At 30.7% G+C, this 12151-nt stretch overlaps 1 protein-coding gene across 2 annotated transcripts in view; it reads right to left on the bottom strand.

Moving 5' to 3' along the window:
- Positions 1 to 12151, bottom strand: part of LOC107442529 (nose resistant to fluoxetine protein 6) — a 30950-nt gene that overhangs the window by 5788 nt on the left and 13011 nt on the right. For both annotated transcript variants that reach the window (XM_016056116.3, XM_016056117.3), the window contains exons 7-13: positions 8917 to 9010; positions 7194 to 7286; positions 4088 to 4250; positions 3842 to 3921; positions 2673 to 2816; positions 959 to 1082; positions 655 to 829 (exon numbers count right to left, since the gene is read on the bottom strand). In XM_016056116.3, the coding sequence (XP_015911602.2) occupies positions 655 to 829; positions 959 to 1082; positions 2673 to 2816; positions 3842 to 3921; positions 4088 to 4250; positions 7194 to 7286; positions 8917 to 9010 (873 nt within the window). The remainder of the gene's footprint in view (positions 1 to 654; positions 830 to 958; positions 1083 to 2672; positions 2817 to 3841; positions 3922 to 4087; positions 4251 to 7193; positions 7287 to 8916; positions 9011 to 12151) is intronic.

Raw genomic sequence — 12151 nt, 5'->3', positions numbered from 1 at the left:
GTCAATTTGACGACATTTTACCACCTAGATGAAAAATTATCAAAAACACTGCTTTTTTCCTAGTTTTTGCAAATTAATTGCCTTACAATCAGTTTTTGCCCAATGCGGCACTGGAGAAGGTTTTTAAATATTAAAAAACTAAACCACAAATGCTTTTCATTTTCACAAATTGTGGCTTTCTCCATGCTGACGTTTTGTGCTATTTTTCAAATTAGCGTAGACAGTTTAGATAGGCTAAACTTGACTTAACAGTCATGAGTAACAGTTGAAAACTCACAACAGCTGTAAAAATAGCATAATATTCCCCAAAAAATTTTTTTTCATATTGCGACGGAGTCTTCGAAAAACAACCTTAAATAATAAGCATTGTGAACAGATTTAGCTCGGTTGAATCACAGAAACTGCAGTACGGTGTTCTGCACTTAATAAAAATTAAAGTACAGTTGTTGGACTATACTTTCTTTTGCTATGACGCAACTAAATGAAGCACTCCGCTTACATTCCATTTCAGTCAATTCGACACAAGTCCTTACGTTTTGGCAGGTCTAGTTTTTGTTTATTATTTCCTAACACAAACTTTAAGCTTCTGCTTTTTAATTTACGCTTAATAGAGAAAAATATTATCGATAATGCAAAAAAAAACTTGCGATATACCCGCTTTTCCTGACAGACAGGTATAAATGACCCATGCTACTCCTCCACTGAAGGCACTTCTGGACAATGCATTGTAGAAATGGAACAAGTATGGTTCTGGCTGTATGTGGTATACTCCGTAAATTACACTTATACAGCATAGCGAAGACGCAGTCCACCCCACAATTCCAATCCACTGTAAAAAGGAAATAATTATTCATACGTAATACTTATGTCATTTATATTTCAAGTTCGACATTTTTCAATGATTTGAGATTTATTTTTTAAAATTTTTTAACAACTGTAAGAGTGATTGTGCTCTTACCCTCCCTGAAATGTTCTTCGCATTCTTATTCTTGAATAGTACATACGCCAAAAGTATCCCGATCAAATAAGGTCCTATTCTGCAATATGGCTTGCTGTATAAAACATCCCACGCTAAATAAAGTCTACAAAATAAAGAAAAATCCTTGTAGAAAATAATAAAGTCAATACAAGTTTTTATATACATACAAAAAAATTATGCTTCATTTTATTTAAACCAGTGAAAAGAAATAGGTTTTCTTCCAAGTTTTAAAATACCCTACATACTTGAAAATAATCAAAAAAATTTCATCACATAGTTTTATTTATTTTATCTTAAAATTGTTTTTTTTTTTTTTTTTTTTAAAANTTTTTTTTTTTTTTTTTTTTTTTTTTTTTGTGTCAGACAGTTGAATTCCACAGAGTCTAGTGTGGCATCTTAAGGCTAGTTCTCAATTTGAATTTAGTGCATGAATCAACAGAAAAATGAATGAGCTGAAATATGGTTTCCATTAAAATAAAAACGAAAAAGGAAGAAAATAAAAGGTTGAGAATGGTTTTCAGAGAAACGTGCTTCTTCATTGTAGAATTTAGTTATTTTTATGCGAATCGAAATGTTGATGGAATTTTCACAAATGCCATATATTCTTTTCCTAAATCATTCAATTAGAGAAAAAAAAAACATTGTTTTGAAATTTCTTTCTTCACGAGCATTTCAATAAAATAATGAAAATATTAAATAAATATTAGATTATTAATTGGATAAATATTTAATTACATGCTTCGAAAATCTTAGCAGGTCCGGAAAAAAAAATACAACGATTAACTTTCGAACCCCTGTGACCCTTCCACGGAATTATAGGGCTCAGCTGAACACCATTTGGGAACTGCCGTACTACTTTATAAAATGTTATGCAAAAAGCGTAGTAGTTGGAATCCCTGTATATATATTAAGGTAACTTAAAACATAGATGAAGGAAAATATTAATATTACAAAGGAATCTCTACCTTTGATTCTTTCGCTAACCAACCACCACAAATGCTAGGCAATAATTTATATTTCTCTATGATAAATGAATTGTTACATCAAAATTAAAAACTATTAAATTAAAAAAAAAAATTTAATAGACAGCTACAAATCCCCTCCTCCACTGCGATATTAAGATTTGGCACCACAGATATAGTTCATTCGCCAGGAGTTAGGACTTGGCACCGCCTTCATCCCGTGATATCCGATGATACTATTTCGCTACTTTTAGAAGAATGTGAACGATCCTGAAAAAGGTTGCTATTTGGCGATCGTATGACAAAAATGTTTACTTCGCAATCTTTATGTGCATTTTTTTAACATTGAATATTTCATAAATTTAACGATATTTCTCTCTTTTGAGTGAATAGTTTGTCCTTTTTGAGACATTCTTCAGGGAAAACAGGAGTTTTAAATATTTTAAATTAGCTTGAGTAACGAAAGGTATAATAGAATTTACTGTTTGTGTTTGGCCCGCATTAAGGGTTGTCTCAATTTCAAGCACGGAGATGTTTCTCCTCTGACTCCTGCTCTGAAATGAACTCTGCGTCCGAGGAGGTGGAGCCAAGTGCCAACTTCTGGTGAACGAACTATACTTTTGTCCTTATGTTTTGCCTGGTGTCAAAACAATAAATAAGGTCAGGGGAAAAAATTAAATTTGCATCTATGTTTATTGAGATGAAAATAATGGAGAACTTGAAACTCTCACCTATTTTTATATTCTTTGAAATCAGTAGATTGTGACAGACCCCAAAATAAAGGAACAAGATTGTAATAGTAACTTATGTACCAAGTTAATATCCAACTACTTAATAACAATAAGGAACATATGAGCAAACCTGTACGACGCCATCTGAAAAAAAAAGAATTTGAAAAGTGAAGAAAAAAAAGATATATATATTACTATCTTGCTCTCAAACACAATATAACTGACAAGTATAACAAGATTTTTATTTCTGATTGTTTGCTTAGTTTAGCTGAGGCGAAATATAAAATATTTAATCTATATTGTGCCACTAAATAAGGCTGTATTATAAAGAAAAAGAGGTTTAATAATCAGATTCTTGTTGTTCCTATACATTCCTAAGTTAGTCTTCAAAAACTTGCTTAAATGAGCCAGGATGGCTGAAAGAAAGCTCACCTGCCAAAGAGGGATCCCGGTGTGAACCCCAACAGTGGCTGATCAAATCGTACATTGCTCCTGACTCGTACTGACAACACAGACCTGATAGATCATGGGTTAGAATTTCCTTGTTGTCTGGTTAACCATGAGAAACAGTTCTGGCAAATCTAAAGTAAGCCATAAAATTTCAATTTTTGAAGAAAAAGAAACTTCTAAATTTCAAAATTTCAACAAATTATTTGAAGAGAACTTCTCCATTGCGTAATCCTAAGTTATCTTCTCATAATTAATTTTGAATTCGATATTTTAAAAATTCCTTTTCAGTATTTGAAGTTTCATGACTCACTCTAGGTTTGTCTGAACTCACTTTTTCTATACTTTAAATTTTAAATTAGTAATGGAGGGGAAGGAGAATTTGCAATTAAAGTTTCTCCCGTTGTATGGTGTCTTCTTGATGCTTGATCCAAAAGTTCTGTCGTCTTCTGGATTCGGTTCAAAATTTCAAGGCTACGGAGTTGAACATAGATACAACTACATATTGAATCAGTTCAGTTGCTTAATGTCGGGAGGTAATAAAATAATAATTACTAAAGTATTTAGAAAAAAAATTGAAAACTAACCACTTAATAACTAAATATCGCAGCATTAAAATGCTGATTTAACTTTCCATTACAAAAAAAAAGTCAAAACAATTATAATTTAAAAATTAATTCTTTCCCCCATTACCATTTAAATAAAAACATTACATCATTTACCTCCATAATATGCTCAATAAGAATGTACCCACGACAAAAAATTGCATGTCATCAGCAAGATACCATGTCCACGTGACGCACTGAAAAAAAATAAAGAAGCCATTTTTTGAATTTAAAGTAACAAAATCAATCGTAAACACTAAAATTAATTTTTTCCAAAAATGAATAATTTTTTCTATCGAATTTTAGAAAAAAACTTAAAATATTGTCAAATACATATTAGAAGTAATTCTAGAAGTTCCTTACCATTGATTCTAAAGGAAGGAAGTTGTTGATATACAGTAAATTCCACCACCAATTCTCTCTACAAATATCAACATCCGAATCTTCTTCCCAAAAAGGTCCTTTTCCTATGTACTTAAACATCGTTACATTAAAAGCAATTAAGACGGCATACACAGGAGTGATCCTATTTAAAAGAAGACATTTAAATTTAATATTTATTTTTTCAGCTTTAAAAACAAATTTTATGAAATAAAACGGTTTAATTTCCGTTTCGAGTCGTTTATTGAATGAGACTCCTCGCATTTATTTCGCAGAATTGAAAAACGGTTGCGAAAAGGTTTAGTTATCGAGCAGAGCCGGGGTTGATACCTCCGACCTTCCATACTGCAACCAACGAGAAGACTTTCCTCCACGTGGCTACGTTTACACACCGGTTGTTTATTCGGTTGCCAGGATCAAACTCAGAACCCTCGTAAAAATGACAATGTATTTAGATTTGATTTAGTAGCAGATATATCAGGTTAGCTTTGGTAATTCTTATTCAAAAACTTACACTAGGGTAAACTAACCAGTGAAGGAACACTTAAGCTTCGCTTGCCTTTTAAAAAATCATATTAATTTCAAAATTCGTAATTTTAGTTTGATATTAATTTTATTACTCTCAAATGGGTTAACCCCTGTACACAGAACTGCTAAATCGGCTCTTACATCTGGTGTTAAATTATTTTTCTCGCTTCTCAACTGCTGGAAGTGGCCGCACTCGAAAAGGAACAGTTTAGGCAGTTGAGGGAAATTTTCTTCTCAGGTAAATAAATTATCAGGCAGACGTAGAACAAGATCTGGTGTCGTGCGGGAAAAATCAATAAATTCCCTATAGAGATGAAACTTTCTTTTGGCGACAAAGAAAATTTCATAATATTTCTCTGGAACAGTGAATTATTTCCTAAAATTACTCTTAGCACCTCAAAGTCATAAAATTACTCTTAGCACCTTTCCTCTGTCATAAAGAAACGCTATAGATATTTTTAAGCATTATCTATATTCTTGGAAAACCGTATTATAATATAATAAATACATAAAAAATTGTAAAAAAAAGTACAGTAACCAGCTTAGTAAATGTTTTTAGCACATGTATGATTTAAAAAATAATAATATTCGCTTTAATTAAATTGTGTAAATTATACATGCACACGATTTTTTTTTCTTTTTTTTTTAAATAGCAGTAATTTGACTAATTTAGAATTTTCTAAAATTGCTGTTGCGTAGTAAAAACATTTTCCTATCATACAACACCTGCGCATTTATACACAAATGTACAGTGCGCAAAAAAGGGACCATTTTGAATAACCTTTGATCTAATGATCGGATCTTCTTGTTTTAGAAGTCACTCTTAGTGGCTCGAGGGGTTGACCTCAAATATGCTAATTAATAAGTGCAGATGTTGTTTTTTAAGTTAGGAAATCTAACACAAAAACGCACTTTCTCTGAATAAACATACTTTTTTTCAACGGATTCGGATTTTTGACCCCTAAAATATAGGGGGAGACCGCTATCAGGAAAATATTGACCCCTAATTTTAGTTTTTGCGTATTTAGCTATATCTCGAAAACGTTTTAAGAAAACTGAAAATGTTTGCACACAATTATAAAATCCGTTTATCCAAAGATAAGTCCATGTAAAAAATAACTTTAAGTAAACATTTATTACTTTTCATTATTTTATTTCAGAATGGTCGAAAAAATTTTGAATTGTAAAGTATAAAATTTTTTTGCACCATTTTAAGGAATATAGTTTTACATTGCAAAATGCAAAATTTGAACAAAATCGGTTGAATAGTTCTTGAGAAATTAAGTTTAAAAAAAGTCAGTCAGCTAAAGAATGATTTTTCAAAAACTATTCTACGATTTTGCTCAGATTTTGCATTTGCCATGCAAAATTACATACTTAAAATGATTTCCAACTCTACTATTATTTAATAAAATAATAAATATTTACTAAAAATTATTTTTTGCATGGAATTATCTTTGGATAAACGAATTTTATATCTGAGTGCAAAAAATTTTCAATTCGCTAAAAAAGTTTTAGAGATATGGAAGAAATACGCTAAAAGTAAAATTAACATTAAGGGTTCCAGACCTTGAATCGCTCTCCTAACCGAACTATGGGGACTATATTTCCCAGATTGCGGCTCTATATTTTCGGGGTTAAAAATCCAAATCCATTGAAAAAAAAGTATGTTTATTCAGAGAAAGAACATTTTTGTGTCTGATTTCGTAGCTTAAAATATCGTTTGCACTTATTAATTAGTAAATTTGAGTTTACCCCCTTGAGTCAAAACGATTGAATCCAAAACGTGATGATCCGATCAGTGAATCGAATGTTATTAAAGGTTTCCTTCCTTTTTTTTTTTTTTTTTTGCTTACTGTACAATGCTCGAAAAAAAAACATTTTGAGTAAATTTTCGATTTCTCAATCTTAATAGTTCGAGGCCTTATATTAAATATGCGAATTGAATAATGCAGGCGATATTATAGATTACGAAAACAGACACAAATACGTATTTTAAATGAAGAAACATTCCTTTTTTTCGATGCATTTGGATTCTTAATTTTCAAATTAAGGAAATTAGCCACAATCTAGAAAATATGGTTCCAATCTGAGAACAGTTGAAAGTTTGAGTTGAGGTAAGAAGTCAGTTAAAACTTCAAAAATATTTTGAAATGCTTCATATAATTTAGAATTATTTATGATAAATTTTGATCGTAAAATTTTTTTTCCTCAATTTTTTAGAGCTTTTTAAAGTTTTATACATTAAGAACTCTTTTTAAAAAATCAGTTATAAAGTAAATTAAAAGAAATATTTATCAAATTCGTTGCAAAGAGAATGCTGGCAAACCAAACATTTTGAACATCAATATTATTACCAAACTGTATGGTTTGGTATTCAACTGATACTGCAACAATTTTGATTCTGTGTCAAATTCTAGATTGAGAAATTATAAAAATAAGAAGAAAAGAAAGAAAAATAATTAAATATTGTAAACTTTTTTATTCATATACAATTTAAAGTGCATATTAATACTAGTAACACTTTTTGATGCTTGTTTTTATTGTATTTGGAACATACCTTATTAAACGATGAATAATGATCCCTATCCAACTAATGTCACCGTTTTTTGAGTCTGCTTCTTCAAAGTAAATGTATGCAAGTAAAAATCCACTGAAACATTAAAGTATGCATTACTTAATGAACTTAAAAGAATGCATGAAAAAAATATAAAAGCTATAAATCAAACATTCAACTTTTATCTTACTCATTATGAGTTGACAAGTCAAATAAAATCACCACGTTTCTATCAATATCAAACATCCGAAAACTTTATTCAGTATTTGCTAAATCAGCTCGAACAATATGATCAATATATATTAGATAATCATTAAAAATTTATGAAACATACTCTTCATAATTGCTATACTATTATAAACTATGGGCTAATAATTAAAAATTAAAATTTTCTACACAAAAGTATATGTTTGCACGCCATAAATAAATTTATATAAAAAACTGATGAAGAGTATGTTTTAATTTTTTAAATAACTATCTTAAATAGTCTTATACATTTAGAATTGAAACTTAATAAAGAAATCTGTTTTCCTGAATTATTTTTATAAAAAGCGCCTTTAAATTATCTGAGAACGGTATTGTATAATATAGGATGTCTATTACAAATCACCACTAACTTCTGAAATACACTCATGGACAAAAATATTAGCGCACCAAGAAGAAGTCGTCAAAATGAAACGAAATTTTACATACGTAACGACTACTTTGATATAAGTAAATGATTAAAAAATCAAAGATTATCGTTTTTCTTTGATTTGTTGTTGTTAATTTACGTCGCACTAGAGCTGCACAATGGGGTATTGGCGACGGTCTGGGAAACATCCCGGAGGATGATCCGAAGACATGCCATCACAATTTTGATCCTCTGCGGAGGGGATGGCACCCCCGCTTCGGTAGCCCGACGACCTGCGCGCGAAGTCGAGCACTTTACGGTAGCACAGTTTAACGAGGACCAGTGGCCCCCATCCCCCCCAAGCTCTTGGGCAAATTCTAAATCCCCCCCCAAACTATTCGTTTTATTTAGTGTAAAAATCCCCACCTTCCCTCCTGATGGGGACCCCTGACGAGGACCAATACCGCACACCCTCGGTCCCTACGCAGACTGATCTAAGAGGTCACCCACCCGCACACTGACCGTAGCCAGTGATGCTTGACTTCGGTGATCTGCTGGGAACCGTGTATTAACGATCAGTCCACTGCGGGACTCTTTGATTTTCTAATCATTTACTTATATCAAAGTAGTATGTAAAATTTCGTTTCATTTTGACGACTTCTTCTTGGTGCGCTAATTTTTTTGTCCATGAGTGTATGATAGCTACGTATGATCATATAATTTTTAGAATTCACAGATACCAACGCGTAGTGTCTAGGTATAGAAAAGTGGTTAAGAAATTAACAATTAGAATATCTAGACTAACCGTGTATAAAGCAAATCGATGAATACAAAAGCACGCTGAATACCAAATGAAATGCATAGCTCAACTGTAACCGAATTTTTACGTAGAGTAATTTTTCACTAATATTTTGAAATTTTAAATATTGTTTGATATTCAGCAGTTTAAAAATATAACTTTATTAGAGTTGATAAATTAGTACAGTGCGAAAATTTCATTAAATCTGTATTGAACAGTTCATCTGATTATCAGAGCTTACATTTTGTTACAGTGATACACAGCCTACATATGCAACATGCACTGAAGTTTTATAATAATTTGCAATGTCTCACCTAATAAGAAAAAAAGTATCAACTGAAAATGTTCCTTGAACTATGACTTGAAATGGTAAGTTATCGATTCCATGCAATAGATCAACGTAATTCCCTAAAAAAAGTATTAAAATATGTAATACTAAATATTAAAATATGTTTAAAATGAAATCTTTAAAACTTCTATGTTTAGTGAGGAGGTAAAGTTATTCAATTCAAAATACGTAGACAAAATCAGTTTCGCGCTTTATTATAGGTGATTTTGGCCTCATTTTCTTAAAGTCCGAGACTGACATCGATAGGATTTATTTATGCCCGAGGTCACTAAAATCTAAAATTTATTACGGTTGTAAACGACCAAAATATGCAAAATTATAAACTTAAACTGACGATGAGAAAGATCAAATAAAATATATTATTAAGATTATTTGTTTATAAATCAGCCCGTTTCGAAACTGAACTATCGGGCCAGGGCGCGATTTTCCAATCCAGCGAACTTTAACTACGTCTCTCTTTTGTTTGGCAATTTCTTCAATAATAATAATAAAAAATTCTAATAATAAAAGGAAAAATAAAACTTGATTCTGGGCTTTTTGAGTTCAGGTAATAAGTTTTAAAAGAAATAAAAGCTTGCCTTATAATTGAGACCAACTATCAGATATATCATTACATAATTTTAAACTAGGAAATTTTATATGACAATCTAAAAATTTTTTAAAAAAATTCGAGTAACATATTCTGGATTATAAAAGTCAAAGAAAAATTATGTATTGAAGTTTTCAGTCCTCAATGATTTTTTTTTTTTCGAAAATTACTGAAACATGTTTTTAGATTTTTTTTTCTTTCGATAAACTAGCTTTACAAATGTAAACAAAAATCTCCGATTATCATTAAAAAAATTTTTTAAAAAGCCGAGATTGATGAAACATTGAACTAATATTAAAGTGAAATGAAAATTAACAGAAATTAAATTAGCATTAAGGTTTCCAAATTTTTGGCCATTCATGTCTAAACTATTGAGACCATATTTCCCAGATTGCAACAACCCCATTGATTGGATGGCCAAAAATTCAAATCTTCCTTAAAAATCAAAAAAGAAGTACGGTTGTTCATAAAAAAGTATGTTTTCACGTCTGGCAGGCCCGTAGCCAGGGGGGGGGACCGTCGGGACAAATCCCCCCCCCCGAAATTCTGGGATTCAAACTTTTTAGTCCTTCCTTGAGCCTCTCAGTAAAAAGAAAAACAAGAACTGTCGAATCAAACCTTTTATTAGCTAACTTTATTAAGCATATTTCGAAATATTCCGGTTTGTCCTAAAAAAGTAATCGAAAAATTTGAATCGCATGTCTTTGTAAACTTTGCTTACACATTGATTGTAATTATTATGTAATATTAATTGAAAAATAATTATTATGTAATATTTTTTAATTACTAGTTTAACTTTTGCAAACAACAGAATAAACAATATTTGTTACAATGTTTTCCCCCTACTTTGCATGTCTGAAACCGTCCTTGCTTCTTACCATATCCCCCCCCCCGAAAAAAAATCCTGGCTACGGCCTTGACGTCTGGCGTCGTAACTTAATTAACTCTGAATGGTTAGCATATTTGAAGGTCACTTTTTCAAATCATTTAGTTCTTCCATTCGAAACCATCAATGAAATTAAAATATTTATTGCTTCTCGAATGCGTGTGAAAATCCGATTACTTATTAAAACAAAAGTAACACAAGATGATTTTTTTTCCATAGCACAATACGGAAAATTTTTTGTTCGAATGGCCCTGAATAACTTTTGATCTAATGATCGGATTTTTACGTACTAGGACTCAAATTTAATGTTTCGAAGGGATGATGTCAAACATGATAATTAGTTAGTACAGAAGATTTTGAAACTGAAATAAAGGATATTTTAAGTTACGAAATCAGACACAAAAACGTACTTTCTCTAAATAAATATATCTAGTTTGATTTTAATAGTTCCCGAGAAAGCAAATTTTAACTATACGCTTTTTTCTCAGGAACCATTGGGGCGATTTTGCTCAAATTTCGTATTTTACCATATGAACTACATTCTTGAAAGAGATGCAAAAAAATTATGTACCTTACAATTCAAAAACTGTTCGACTGTTTTTAAATAAAATTAAAAATATTAATAATAATAGTAAGTAACAATTAAACATTATTTCCTGCGAGGAATTGAATTTGAAGAAGAGAATTTTATAATTGTGAGTGAAANTGAAAATTGGCCCTTATGAGGGGTGGCCCTTAAATGGGAGTGACCAAAAAATAAAGTGAGGAAATCAAAATTTATGTAGAAAAAAAACTGTTTATTAACATTTTAAGTTTTCATACATGTTTTAAAAAAATTTCAATTGAAGTTTGTTTACTTTTTAAAAATTTTTCGCAAGCAATTTTAGTTTCTAATGATTCCTTAACTCTATAAAACAAATTAGTTAAATTTGCATCATTTATTAATGCCTTGGATTGGGATATCAGTTTATTTACTTCTATTAGCGTTTCTTGGTTTGATAAATATGGCACGGGGGACTCATTCTCATTATCTGAATCAGACTGAACTCCTGAAAAAATTGAACAAATAAGTTTTAAAAAAAAATATGTATTTTATTTTTTTAAAACTTAAAACAATAAATATTAATGTTTTACCTGTATCTAAATCATCTATAAATCTTTTCTCCCAATCTTCCGATAAATCATTGTAACATTCTAGCCCATTTTCATATTCATCTGAATTTGGGTCATATTGAATTGCAGCAGCTTTTGAAAGTTCAATCACTTCATTTTCTAAATCAGCTGCATCGATAGTGGCTTCTAAAGCTGTATTACTTAGCTCGCATTTTTTAAAGCAATTTACAATTGTCTGTCCTTTTACATTTTCCCAGGCGTGTCTAATCCATCGAATGGCATCTAATACTGTTATAGATTGAATGATTTGTGTTGAATTTTATTCGCAATCTATAAGAGAAAGGAGTCTTCGCAAAACAAAACGTCGGTATTCTAATTTAAAGCAGCGTATAACTCCTTGGTCTAGAGGTGGAATTTCAGACGTAGTATTTGGAGGCAAGAATTGAAGCTTTACACTTTTCAAGTTTTCGTAAAACGAGTGACATGGTGCATTATCCAAAAAAAGAATCACTTTCTGCCTTGATTTGTAATTTTATTGTCAAAACTAATCAACCAATCTTTAAATATTTCCATGGTCATCCATGCCTTCTTATTATGATGATATTTTACTCC

Source organism: Parasteatoda tepidariorum, chromosome 5, assembly GCF_043381705.1.
Source record: "Parasteatoda tepidariorum isolate YZ-2023 chromosome 5, CAS_Ptep_4.0, whole genome shotgun sequence".
Classification (NCBI taxonomy): Eukaryota; Metazoa; Arthropoda; class Arachnida; order Araneae; family Theridiidae; genus Parasteatoda; species Parasteatoda tepidariorum.
The sequence above is the reverse complement of the archived record's forward strand: the minus strand, read 5'-3'. Positions and strand labels throughout refer to the sequence as shown.